General features: G+C 37.2%; 1 protein-coding gene across 13 annotated transcripts in view; it reads right to left on the bottom strand.

Moving 5' to 3' along the window:
* Positions 1-14867, bottom strand: part of usp54a (ubiquitin specific peptidase 54a) — a 307359-nt gene that overhangs the window by 128036 nt on the left and 164456 nt on the right. For all 13 annotated transcript variants that reach the window (XM_028795167.2, XM_028795169.2, XM_028795170.2 and 10 more), the window contains exon 3: positions 9485-9577. In XM_028795167.2, the coding sequence (XP_028651000.1) occupies positions 9485-9577 (93 nt within the window). The remainder of the gene's footprint in view (positions 1-9484; positions 9578-14867) is intronic.

The following is a 14867-nucleotide window of genomic DNA, read 5'->3' as shown; positions in this document are numbered from 1 at the left end:
ACCACCTGATCTAGGCACCATGTAGCCCCCTGAGATGATGGAATAAAGGCAAGTGTCTCAGCTTTTGGTACGACTAACCATCAAATTCCTATCATGTGAAACATGAAAACTAAGAGGTTTGATTTAGGAGCATTTATGTTAGCTAGAATGCCCAGTGGGGGCTGGATGGCCTTTTGGCCATGCAACTCCTGCACATTTTGTTTTTTCTTCCAGCCTAACTGGAGCTTTTTCTTATTTTTTCTGTCCTCCTGGACATCTGACCTTACCTTTTTTGTTGTTACATAATTCTTTAATATTGCCTAATCTTATTTTTTTTCTTTCCTTGTCATCTTGTAAAGCACCTTTGAGCTACATTGCTTCCTCAAGATGAGAAGACAACAGTTTTTAGAGGAAAGCAATAAGGCTCGAGGTGGTTTTAAAATAAGATCTTGACTGTGTTTTTACCTTGGGATTTTAACTGCTTCATTGGTTTATTTATTGGACTTTTTAACCACCATTTTGACATTTTGGGTTATTTAATAATAATAATAATTTTATTTATAGACACCTTTCAAGGCACACAAGGACACCATACAGAGCACATCAATAATAATCACAATATAAAATTAAGAAAACATTACAGTACAATAAAACCAGAATAAATAAAAAAAATAATAAAACCGAATTTTAATTTATTAGCTAAAATTAGAAGAGAGTTAATATTACGAATGTCTTGTGGGAGAGAGTTCCAGAGGTGAGGGGCTGCTCGACTGAAAGCTCTAAACCCCATGGTCGTCAAACGAGTAGGTATAATAAGATTAATTGAGGAAGGTGGTCTAAGGATATGAGAAGGAATGGAGATATGAAGAAATCAGAAAGATAAGGAGGTGCCAGATTATGGAGGGTCTTGTAAGAAATTAGCAGAATCTTAAAATCAATGCAATATTTAATAGGGAGCCAGTGTGGCCGTTCAAGGACTGGAGTAAAGTGTTCTGTGGAAGGGGTTCTGGTAATAATATGAGCAGCAACATTCTGAACCAACTTAAGTTTGTAAAGGAGTTTGTGAGGAAGACCAGAAAGGATAGAATTACAATAATGAACACGACATGTAACCAGAGCATGAACAATAATAGCAGTGCTGTTAGCTGAAAGATTGATGTAAACGGCTGTTATTACGCAGATGGAAATATGCACACCAAGTAACATTATTAGTAGGCGCCTCAAATTTTAAGGTACTATCGAGAATAACATCTAAGCTATTAACCTGGGAGGAAGAAGAGATTAGAGAATTATCAATAGTCAATGAAATATCACATTTATCCAAAACAGATTGAGTTCCTACCAGAAGAACCTATTTAATCACCATTTAAGAAAATTAGCAGACAGCCATGATTTAACTTCCTGCAGACAGAGAGGGTAGAAGGTGGAAGAGTGGAATCAGGCTTACTAGACAGACAGAGCTGGATGTTGTCAGCGAATAACATCTAAGCTATTAACCTGGGAGGAAGAAGAGATTAGAGAATTATCAATAGTCAATGAAATATCACATTTATCCAAAACAGATTGAGTTCCTACCAGAAGAACCTATTTAATCACTATTTAAGAAAATTAGCAGACAGCCATGATTTAACTTCCTGCAGACAGTCAGAGAGGGTAGAAGGTGGAAGAGTGGAATCAGGCTTACTAGACAGACAGAGCTGGATGTTGTCAGCATAACAGTGAAAATAAGAGAACACCACTAACAACTGGGCAAACTTGTGATCTGAAATTTTTTTAATTGTACAAACTGTGTACAATCTAAGAGATAAGATTTAAACCAGGCATGTGTTGTGCCAATAACACCAATCAATTTTAATCTCTCAAGAAGAAAATCATGAGAGACTATATCAAAGGCAGAGCTCAGATCAATGAGTACAAGTATGGTTAACAACCCAGAGTCAGCTGCCATCAGCAGGGTCATTGGTGATTTTAACCAGGGCTGTCTCTGTACTGTGAAATGGACGAAAGCCAGACTGAAATTGTTCAAACAAATGATTGTCAGTAGGGTAAGAGTGAACCTGCTCAGAAACAGCTTTCCTAAGTGTTTTTAAAAGGAAAGGTAAACTTGAGATTGGACGGTAATTATTTAGATTGTAGGGATCCACACCAGATTTCATGATTTCATGAGAACTGGAGTTATTACAGCCATTTTAAAAGTTAAAGGAACAAGACGAGAGAAAAGGGAAGAAAATATGCTAGTTATTAGAGAGGAAAGAGAAGACAGAGTTTAACCAAATAAGTAGTAACTGGATCCATCCGACAAGTAGAGGGCTTGGATTTTCCTCTACAGCTGGGAGTTTAAAACTGGTAAGAAAAGAAGGGGGGGGGGGGGGGGGGGGGGTCATAAAATGCTCCATGTATGGAATTTCCAAAAATAATTAACTGCTGGTAGATATTTCCAGTCTTCATAATAAAAAAAGATCATAAAAAAGTTACATTGATCAATGCAGTAAAACTGAGGTGGAAGACTGTCAGGTGGCCGTAAGATGATGTTTACAGATGAAAATAAAACCCTAGTATTCCCTTCAGCACACCCAATTAGTGTTATGTAATATGTAGTTTTTGCTGCAGACAAAGCATCCTTATAGATGCACATGTGTTCATCCTACATATTCTTATGGATATCAAAGCCCATCTTTTTATAAAGCCGTTCCAAATGTCGCCCCTTACCTTTAAATTGCAGAAGTTCTGGGGTGAACCAGGGGGCAAGATGGATGAAAGAGACAGTCCGGGTTTTCAGAAAAGCAAGATTATCTAAAAGGCTGTATAGTCCATTGTTATAGTGGGAAACTAGTTCATCTGGGGAAAATAAATTGTCACTACTGGGCAGACTGTCGACTCCATTGGAGAAGGCAATGAAATCAATATGCTTAATGTTGCGAAATGAGATGGAACGGAAAAGATTTTATTTAGATAATATTAAGTCGACATTAAAAGATACCAGTTTGTGATCGGATATCGAGAGGTCAGATGCTGTAGAATTATAAGGAGTAACACCAGAGCAAGAAATAAGATCAAGAATTTGGCCTTTAGAGTGAGTAGGAAAGTCTATAAATTGCTGCAGGCCAATACTATTGAGGCATGATATAAAATCCCTTGTAAGGTGATTAGTAACAGTGTCCATATGTATATTAAAATCACCCAACAAAATAACATTAGATGACATATAATAAAGAGAATTTACAAACTCAGACAGTTCACTTAAAAAGTCCTTATTCAGCTTAGGCGGTCGATAAACAGTGGTAAGTATTACTGGGAGTAGGTCTATTGATTTGCAAGACAATGGATTCAAATGAGGCATACTGAGGCACAGTTTTATAGTATACTTTCAGCTCTATGCTGTGGACTATCGTGAGACCTCCACCATGACCCAAGGCACAAAGTTGGCAAATGTTAATAAACCCAGGGTTGACAGCTTGAAAAAATCACTGGGTTGCTTCAGGTCTCAGTTAAACAAAAAAAAAATACTTTGTCATTTAACAATCGTAGAGTATAGGCCCCTTACCGAAGAGTGAATGGACATTGAATAGCCCAATGGCAAGTTTGATTTTCCAAGGTGTCCCAGGCTATAATCGACCTTGCTAGGTTAGCTAGCACACTCAGGTCAGCAATCTGTCCAGATCTCTGTGAAAATTTGAGGAAAAATAGACCAAAAAGGCCGTATTGGCTTATGGTTATATTATTTGAAGTTCTGTCCAGACTTGCGGTGAATGCATTTCCAACGGGGAAAGACTTAAGAATATTCCAGTGATGGCACAATGCCAAAGGTGGTTTAGACAGACGACACCGAAAATGGAGACGCTCCACTGCCACATATTTGTAAATCAATGTCACTGATGTCACTGGATAAAGCATTAAAAACAGGACAATCCAGGAAAACCCACTCCTAAGCAGCTCGTCAATCTATGGATGAACTTCCCACCAGAGAAAGCAGATCGCCAGCAACCAAGTAAACACTGGAAAAACGAAACTCTGACTCTGACAAAAAAGATAGCAACTACTATCAATTGTACAAAGAAATCAAATCAGCTAATAAAACGTAACTAACAGAAACTCAGCCAGTAGTGCCAGCATTCACTCACCCAGAAGAAAAAACTAAAAACACCTCTTACTGCAGAAGTCTTTTTGTACTGTACTTGTTTTAGAACACTGCCTTTGTTTTAAATAAAATCACTTTGCAAACTTGCATCTACTTGAATTGCTTGTCAGGTGTCCTCATAGCACTAGTTCATCTCAGTTCATGACTACTGACAGTGCTAGGTTCAGGAGGGGTAAGGTAGTGGCAGCCAACCTGGACCACTACATGTGTCATCACAAAAATACATCCAATGTCAAAATTCCATTAAAATCACTGGTGTTTGTCTACACAAATGTGTAGAGTAGAATAACCAGGGAAGAAATAATAGAACAACTTAAAAGCTTACCAAAGTAAGATCGAATCTGTGAACACTAAAATTTTGTTTTTCTCTGCATCATCAACTGATCTTAGCTCATTATATTAATACTTTTATAGAAAAATAAACACATTTATGTATAAACAGAGAGAATTCTTTATTTGTAAGTACAAATGACATGGTGTTGTGATGTTCAGTGTTCAGTCTGTGTGCTGCTGCATGTAATTTTGTATATTAATTGAACTATACAAACGAAATATACCTTCTACTGGGAACACATTCGCAGGCACTGCATAAACTATAAAGTTTCCTATAAAGTGTCTTTAGGTAACTTCTTACATTGGCTCTAAAAAGCACAGCATGTACTGTATATTATGTACAGCATATATATTAACATATTAAATAACAAATATACATCAACAACTTTAAATACAATGCACCTGTGTGTGCATTAATGTATTCTTTCACAAAATGAATTACGCACAAGACAGACAGAGCACACCACTCACACACCACCATGTGCAGGATTAAGTCTGAATAAGCAAAGGTACAGGAGAATTGCATCTTCCTCCTTCTTGTGCCACCCCACATCAGGATAATTATGCAGAGCAAAAGAACTGGGCAAGGCAATTTCTGCATTACTGGTAATGTGAGCACAAAGGAAATTAATCTCCCTCTTTTTTGCACCACTATGCACACTAATGAGTGTGATAGTACAATAAACATGCATAGCTATCTTTATTAAAGCCACGGTATGCACGGGAGGGTGAAATAGAACCTCCCCTACTATTCGCACTTATATATGTTCTTTACTATTGCAAAATCTCTGAGTGGGACCATACTAAACTTTGGGCTTTGATGGTATGTACCTAACCTCTCGCTATGACACACGTACCCTGCTTTCTGGTGTGACATTTTTGACTACTTCATGCACTTGGCAATTTTAAGGGCAAATTCTATCATTTTTAGCTGTCCATTTTAGGGACCTGGCAACCCTGATTTCAAGATATTTCAAATGCATTTTGAGATATATCAAACTTACCTTGCATGCATTTTAAAATATCTCCATGTAATTCATTCTGAAATGTCAAAATCCCTTCCTGCAAAATTTCCTATTCATTTAACAGGACTTCCAGTCTATTTTAAGATATCTCAAAATGTACAATATGAGACATCTCTAAATATACTGAAAGTTATTTAGAGATACTGTATCTTGAAATTCACGTTTGACATATCTAGTAATACACACACACTTATTTCAAGATATATCCAATTCTGTTTTAAGATCTTTCAAATGCATTTGAAAAACTGTCTGAACATACCGTATGCTTCAAATATCTTGAAATGCATTGAGATCTCTCAAAATGTTAGGCCAGCTTGCCATATGATTCCTTGCACCACTGTGGGTCATCATTAAGTGTGAGTAAATGAAAACACAGTAAGTGCCTATTTGCCTCTTTTCTGCACAACCAAATGCAACACTGAGAGTGACAGAGCAAGAGAATGAAAAATCTTTCTTGCGCCTTAAGAAAAAAGTGCCCACCTACTTTAATTTTAGAATTCTATTCTTTAGTTTTTGTTTGTCATTTATTAAATTTTCATAACTTGAGTTCTACTACACTGTATCTGTATATGTATAAAGCATTGGTCTTGCAAATGGTAATGCACCATTAAAGCACAGAGTAAGTTACACAGAAAATGAAAGTAACAGAAAACAAACCACCAGATTGACAACATATGCTTAATAATTACAATCCACACTAGTATAGTCTGAGTGAAAAAAAACATTAGTGAAAGTCTGCTCATCTAGTGCAGCAGCCATATAATTTGACACAGCTCTCTCCTCCTCTTAAACTGATCATGTATTTCTCCTTGTATTTATTGTCTCCTCTACATAGGTGGCTCACAGTTAATATGGTCTCATTCAATGTTAATTTATTGTAAAATCCAAAGAAATGGTCAGAGTCTAAGGAATGTTTTTCTTTATTTTCTATGTTTGTCTCAGAATGTTTTTATTGTATTTTTCTTATTTTAAATGCTTCATAAAAGAATGTGCAATTACAAAATGTTTATGGAAAAGATTACAAAAGCAACACTGCAAAATAAAAAATTGTCAAGGATGATTCACTTTAATTAAACTACTTTAAATGACACTGAAAACACAGTGCCATTTACAATGAGGCTACCACAATCATCAATGGAATGCAATTTAATTAAACTGAGATACATTAAACTTACATTAATGTATTAACTTCATCAATATAATTTCTCTACTTATTTCCCTTTAAAAACAAAAGCCAAGTTGACAAACCACCTTCTATCTTTTGACGGTTTGTGATCTTGGTCTCCCCAGTTTATAGGATACACATGGAAAGATGCAAGTGTCTCTAAAGAGAGCAGTATTCAGCTGGGGTGAGCATTTTGAAATTAGAAAGGAATTTAATTAATTTTATTGAACAGTGTTTCCTAATGGAAATTGCCTTTGGCATTCTAATGTTCAAACATAAATAAACAATAGTACACTGAGACTGACAAAATGAAAGCATGCAATACCATGAAGGGATATGCACTTCATGTGGTCCAGACACAGAGATAAAGAGAGACTACATAAATTTCATGGTATCACTGCACATAAGAGGATCACTGTATAAAAGGCAATGTGCAAGCCACTATCTTTCCCCAATCTGCATAATTTTTAACCTTGTTGTATTTAAAAGGAATACAACATTCACACAGAATCAAAATTGCAAAGTTTTAAAGCAGCTTGAAATTTACAAAACGAATTTCCACTCATGTAATGATATGGTACAAATCAACATGAGCTAAAATGCTCATACAGTGGAACCTCAGTTCACGAACGTCTCGGTAGATGTACAAATCGGTTTACGACCAAAAAGTTTGCCAAACTTTTGCCTCAGTTCACGACCACACACTTGGTATATGAACAAGCCAGTTTCTCTTTCGGTTTGTGCACGCCGATGATTTCTGCACGTGTTGCATTGTTCTCAGTCAGATATGCGTGCTTGTACGTGCATGCGAGCTTTCGCTGTGAATTCTTTGTGCTCTATTTCATTTCCCTTCCGGTTCATAAGCGACCCGATTACTGTATTTAAGCACGTGTTCAGCCACTCCCTGTTCATTGTTCTCAGTCAGACGTGCGTGCTTTACCTGTGAACTCTTTGTGCTCTACAGTATTTTGTGTGCTTTTGCAGTTAACCATGGCTTCTAAGCAAGTGAAGAGTGGTGAGAAGAAAGTTTTGCAGAAAATTGAAATCGAAGTAAAGAAAGAAACTATTGAAAAGTATGAGCGTGGCGTTCGTGTTACTGATCTTGCCGCCGAGTACAAGAAGTCAAAATCTACGATTTCGACTATTCTAAAGCAGAAAGAATCTATTAAAGCAGCTGATGTTGCAAAAGGAGTTACAGCGTTAGCCAGGCAGAGGCCTCAAGTGCTGGAAGAGGTGGAACAACTGTTGCTAGTGTGGCTGAACGAGAAGCAACTTACAGGGGATGGCGTAAGCGAGGCAATGTTATGCGAGAAAGCCAGGAAGATTCATGGCGATTTGCTGCAAAACTATCCTTCTACGAGTGGCGAAAGTGAGGAATTTAAAGACAGTAGAGGATGGTTTGAAAAGTTTCGCAAGAGAAGTGTAATTCATAGTGTGGTAAAGCATGGAGAGGCTGCTAGTTACGACGATGAAGCTGCGAAAGAATTTGTGAAAAATTTCACAAAATTAGTGGAGGACGAAGGCTACATCCCGCAACAAGTCTTCAACTGCAATGAGACCGGATTGTTCTCCACCCAGTTCCTCCTCACTTCATGCCAGAACTCGACTCATGCAAGGTTAGTTTTCTTGGTGGTTTATGGTTAGTTTTCTATTACGCCGTTTTCAAATGTTCATTTTTCGGTTCATAGCGTGAATTGTTGCAATGTTACTTTTCTCTTTTTTCAAATGTTCATTTTTTTCCCTGTGCTTAAAACTCGTTAAAAAAAAGTTTACAGCGATCAGGTTGTAATGCTATTAGCGTGAACTCCTGCAATGTTACTTTCTTGGTTGCTTATGGTTGGCTTTTAAATAAAGTTCGGATTTGTTCAAATGTTCCTTTTTTTCCCCCCTGTGCTTAAAACTCATTTAAAAAGAGTGTTTACAGTTATCGGGTTGTAATGCTATTATAGCGTGAACTCCTGCAATGTTACTTTCTTGGTTGCTTATGGTTGGCTTTTAAATAAAGTTCAGATTTGTTCAAATGTTCCTTTTTTTCCCTGTGCTTAAAACTCCAAAAAAAAAAAGTTTACAGTGATTGGGTCATAAGGCTACAGTATAGCGTGAACTCTTGCAATGTTAGTTTTCTCTGTTGTTCAAGGTTTTCTCAGTGTTATTCAATGTTTTTACATTTAGTTTACTATTACGCTGTGCATTCTATGGTTTAATTAACTATATTTGTGCTTAAAAACTTATATATATTTACATACAGTCCGTATGGTCTGGAACGGATTAATCGTATTTACATACAATCCTATGGGGGAAATTGCTTTGGTTCACGACCAAATCGGTTTACAACCAGAGTTTTGGAACAAATTATGGTCGTGAACCGAGGTTCCACTGTACTTAAATTAAGACATACTACTGACCTTTACAATCCTATGGGGGAAATTGCTTCGGTTCACGACCAAATCGGTTTACAACCAGAGTTTTGGAACAAATTATGGTCGTGAACCGAGGTTCCACTGTACTTAAATTAAGACATACTACTGACCTTCACTCCCTTCACCAATTATTATTGATCACAACAGGTGAACCCTGTTGACCAAGAGTAGGATTAAGTTGGTTTGAAAATCTCATGTCGCATAATAGATAAAATCTATAAACTGATTTACCTTGGGCAGTCCACAGTTTTATAAATGGTGCTGAATCTCCATTCAAACCAAGTAAAACTACTTCTAATATCTTAACACGTGTTGAGGAACAAGAGTACACCTTCAACTTTAAAACTACAATACTTCTTGAAAGGAGGTGTAATCAAATTATAATAGACAGGATGAAGTAGGATTTTTAAAAACAAAAGAGTACCTTCAGTGCACAGAAAATGCAAGAGTCCTCCATGCATTTGTGAGTAGTCAGCTGCCGAAAGCTTCTCCGGAAGATGTCAAGGTGCCAAAGAACCTACAAAAAGAAACCAAAGAAAATAATGAAAAGTTCTTGTTATGCAATAGTCTATCCATATCAAACATAATGGTGAACATCTACATTTGCTATACTGTTGTAGAACAGTGAATTGGCTAAAGATGTCAGAAAATGTAAATAGAAAACGCATTTCATAAAACAGTTACTCATTAAAAAACTGAAATCCTTTTTTTGATAATAACTTTTCTTGATAAAAAGCAATTTACTTTCTTTGACAAGAACAGTCCAGATTATTTTAGTGCAACTTTAAAATGTAGTCCTGGTGTTTAGTCGAGGGCTTATTCATTTGTTCCTAAAGATCTATATTGTTGTTATCCAAAATGTGAATTCTCCTGCAGTACTTCTCACAAGACGGTCAGCTGAGCACCAGCTCACATTTGCAAACCCTGATTCTTTTGGACATACGCTCAAAAAAGGAAAAAAAAAATTGTGCTGGAGGACAAAAAAAAAAAATAGACTGCAAGAATATAACACATGGTTTCCAGACTCAAGTTATGTAATATGACAAGACAAATCCTCACACAAGCAAAGAAAACTAAGATGAAGGGCAAGTGGGAGATAAGAAAAGAGATTTCTTTAAAAACACACACAAGGCAATTTGTGCTTAGCCTGCCTTCTGATTGCCAGAATAAACAGAAAGCTAGCTAACAATCACCTGTATATTAAGACAGGACTGTTATTTAAAAATGAAAGTAATCTATGTACCAAAGTGACAAAGTTCAGATTTAAATATCTATAATTTTGCCATTATTTTTAGAAAGCCTTTGCAAGAAATACATTATTCAATGAAACAAACACTTACAAAAGATATCTTCTAAAAGATGCACATAAGAAATATCTAGCCTCACAAGTAATATCATGAACATATGGAAGCTGCCAAATAACTTAACCAGCTCATAACTGATTTTATATACATTCATGGCAGAGATCTTTTTTTATTAAAATCTGAAAAATGTTACACCATCTGCTCAGATGTTGTTCATATGATGTCAAGAAATGGTTAGAACATGGCAATGCATAAGTTCAGTACATTTTAAACTATGAAGTAACTGATTAACTAAGCAACATCCTACAACTGTAGTTTGTTTCACGGTACCCCTGATATGCAAACCACAATCGAAAAGGAAAAAAACTAACAGCAAAGTGTGCACCCTAAAAGAGAATTTTTTTTCTACATGAGAAGGCAAGGGCATTTAAATTAAAAAAAAAGTTTGGTAGGTTCACTACACATTATAGTAATACTACTACTAATATATTTTATTGATATAATTATACAATTGTATAAGAATTTCAAACACAAAAGGTAATGTTCTTTCAGAGTGTAAGACTGTAAATAATAGATTCACTACTTAGACATTAAGTATTTAATTTATCTCTGAATTCAACGTTCTCTCTGTAAAGGAAGGACTGTTAATGTTTACAGTAAATTACTTTGAATCCAATGTAATACACTGATGGGTACTAGAAGATTCATTCAAAAAATGCTAGTAGTGTTTTGTTTAGAGTACTTGAGTTTAAAATATGATGTTCCTGTATATACTGTACAAGAACTCCAACGTGAAATGAAAATTTACTGATTTTAAACACTCCTTCAAGCAAGTTGTTGATACATTTTCCATTTTTAGCTCACCTTTCTACATCATTAAATCTGTGGAGCACTAATTCTTGCAATGCTGGATTACTTGGCTGAAGGCATACCATTATGACATCATCTTGACAGATAACACTGCACAACAAAGTTTTTGCTTCTTGAACATTGTTGGGTGTTTCTTATAGATTTCTGGGTGCTGATCACAAATATCACATCATACCCATCATGTACTGTAAGAGCCATTTTCCTTGTTCTATAAGATTCATGAATATTTCTTAGATGACAATGCATAAATAATTGGAGGTTCCTATAACCCCCGTAAATAGAATCGTATTGGTATACGAGGGGGGACCCAAAAATAACTGAAATTTTGTTGTTGTTAGGTTGGTACTTGTAGTACGTGGTTGGGCCACTAAGGCGATCTAGTTACACTCCTCACAAGTCAGTCTGCCAAGTGCCATCAGTCTGGAAGGTTGTGCTTGTGTTCAGTGAATTTTTTTATAAAAGTAGGTTGCGTAACAGTGTGAGAAGGAAACGCCCTGATTTCTGGGAGTCGGGCGATTGGTTCTTTCATCATGACAACGCTCCATCTCACACTGCTCTCAGCATTCGCCAATTTTTGGCAAGAAACGGTATGACAACCCTGAACCACCCACCCTACTCACCGGATTTAGCTCCGTGTGATTTCTTTTTGTTCCCTCGGATGAAGAAAGACTTGAAAGGAAGGCGTTTTGCTGACGTCGAAGAGTTAAAACAAGAAACGACCAGAGCATTAATGGGCATTACTTCAGACAAATTTAAAAAATGTTTCGAACAATGGAACAAAAGGTTAGATAAGTGTATTTCACGCCAATGGAGAGTACTTTGAAGGAGACTAATTGTAGTTTGTACAGAAAATTAAACACGTTTTAAAAATATTTCCAGTTATTTTTGGGTCCCCCCTCGTATTCTTACCATTTCTAACAGCTTGGAGTAAACATTATTCTTCAGTTAGTTAGTTAGTGACAGCCTTGCCTTGTATAAGGTGTAGAGGCATACGGTTTTTAACCGTGATCGCACATCACTGTGCCTGGGCACTTGCCTATGTGCCAACCTGCTTACGAGCCTTTTAAGTGTGTGAAGTAAATATGCACTTAATTTATGTGTTGTACCGTATGTAAAGCGTACAGAATAAGAAGCTAAGAACCTTTAAGTAGAGAAAAAGAAATTAAGAACCTTTAAGTAGAGAAGAAGAAACGTGACCGCACGTAACAGTGCTCGATGACCTAAGGGCTCTTTGAATGTGAGAAATAACAAGTAAAGAAAACTTGTTTACTTAAGTACCGCACCGTACACTAAGGCGTACAGAAGAAGAAATTAAGAACCTTTAAGTATAGAAATAACTAAAGTCTTTCAAGAAAAGCTAAGTTTAAAGAAGTTACATTTTTCCCTTTTTATTTGCCTTTTATTCTACGTGTGTAACTATTTTTTGTTTTATTCTTGTGTGGATTATTTGCCTTTAACTTTAACTAAATACCTTTAAAAAGAACTCTTGGACTATGAGAATTCTTTTGACACGCGTCTTATCCGTGCCTGATGACACCTTATACTTCAGCAGCTACATGTACCGTTTCAGAGATATCTTCAGTTTTGTCATGATTTTTTCTTTATATTTGTATCCAAACATTTTCGCTCCCGCAAGTGACTTATCAACAACGGTTTGTGCAGCCTGGGCATGTCCAGGCGTGGAATCAGGCCAGGTTGGAAGCTGTTCTGTGGAAGTTGACATCCTGGGCGTGCCTGGGTAGGTCTGAACGAGCTTGACGCTGTCTCAGCATGCTATAAATAAAGGTGGCTTGCATACACCGATCCTGCTCATTTGGTTAATATAGATAATCAGTGTGTATGTATAGTATCAGTATAGTAAAGTATAGTATCTGTAGCAATATAACAGGAAGTAAGCTTGACGCTATAGACATTTTGCTGTCAGGCGATATGTCTCATCAATGTCGTAACAGCCACGATACATTCTGCTATATCTGTGGTGAATATACACTTGCACCTCAGAGACGTTGGATAACTGCTTTTATGAAGAAAGCTTACCTGTATTTCGGCTGCAAAATTGGTGATCAAGACAAGGAATGGGTGCCTCACATTTGCTGTGCGACATGTGTTGTCAGTCTGAGAGCCTGGCTCAGAGGCACTCGAAAGACGATGCCGTTTGCTGTTCCAATGATATGGTGAGAACAGAAAGACCATGTGACGGACTATTACTTCTGTTTGACTAATGTGTCTGGTTTCTCTGCCAAAAACAAGAAGTCAATTGAATATCCTAATATGCCTTCATCAATGAGACCCGTGCCACATGACGACAGTCTTCCAATTTCAAAACCACCAGAGGATTGGACCTTAAACGAATCAGATGAAAAAACTGCAATGCAGGGTACTGACAGTGACATTAACCCGGATTTTGAACGGTGCTCATCAGGCGATCCACATCTGATAACACAGTCCGAATTGAACGATTTGGTCAGAGATTTGGGTCTGTCAAAAGCAAAAGCTGAGCTGCTGGGTTCGAGACTGCAGGAATGGTGTTTGCTGTCACCAGGTATGAAAATTTCTGTGTTTCGAGGTGGACATCATGATATAACCAAATTTTTTGCACAAGTCGACAGTCTCTGTTTCTGTTGTGACATTGAAGGATTGTTCTCGGCCTTGGGTTGTGATCACAACCCGGAAGAGTAGCGTCTCTTCATTGATTCGTTAATGTTAAGCCTGAAAGCTGTTCTGCTACACAATGGCAACGTTTATCCTTCAGTAGCTGTTGGCTATGCAGCACACATGAAAAACGTATGAGAATATGGAACTGTTGCTGAAGCACGTCCAGTATAGCAGGTAGAACTGGAATATCTGTGGAGATCTTAAAGTCATTGCTCTGTTACTAGGACTGCAGCTCGGCTATACAAAGTACTGTTATTTCATCTGTGAATGGGACAGCCATGCCAAAGAGTCACACTATTCTCGACAGAACTGGCCACTCTGTAAAAAGTTAGTTCCAGGACAGAAAAATGTTGCACATGAATTGCTTGTCGACCTGGTAAAGATATTTTTGCCTCCTCTTCACATAACACAGGAAGAATTTTGTGAAAGCACTGAACAAGGAAGGTGAAAGTTTTCGTTATTTAAGACTGATGTTCCCAAGAATAACTGACGCCAAGATCAAAGGCGGCATTTTTGTTGGCCCCCAGATCAGACATGTTATGAGTTACAAGCAGTTTGAAGATCTGTCAGTTGGGCCAGAAAAAATTGCCTGGAAAGCCTTCAAAGACGTTGTTGACAATTTTCTGGGCAATTAGAGTGCCCCAAACTACATTCAGCTGGTAGACAAACTTCTCAAAGCATACAAGACAATGAAGTGCAACATGTCACTCAAGATTCATTTCCTCCACTCACACTTGGACTTCTTCCCCACAAATCTCGGTGCTGTCAGTGACTAACACGGTGAAAGGTTTAACCAGGACATTGCTACGATGGAGAAACGATACCAGGGTAACTGGAATCCGTCAATTCTTGCTGACTACTGTTGGACACTGCAACATGATGTACCAGACATTGCGTAAATCATGAATTTAGAGGCCTCACCTAGGAATGGTGCACAACAATGAAAAACAAAGAACTTTGAATTTAGTGGCATCTCCC

The sequence above is a fragment of the Erpetoichthys calabaricus genome, chromosome 2, assembly GCF_900747795.2.
Source record: "Erpetoichthys calabaricus chromosome 2, fErpCal1.3, whole genome shotgun sequence".
Classification (NCBI taxonomy): Eukaryota; Metazoa; Chordata; class Cladistia; order Polypteriformes; family Polypteridae; genus Erpetoichthys; species Erpetoichthys calabaricus.
This window is presented reverse-complemented; position numbering and strand designations above follow the sequence as displayed.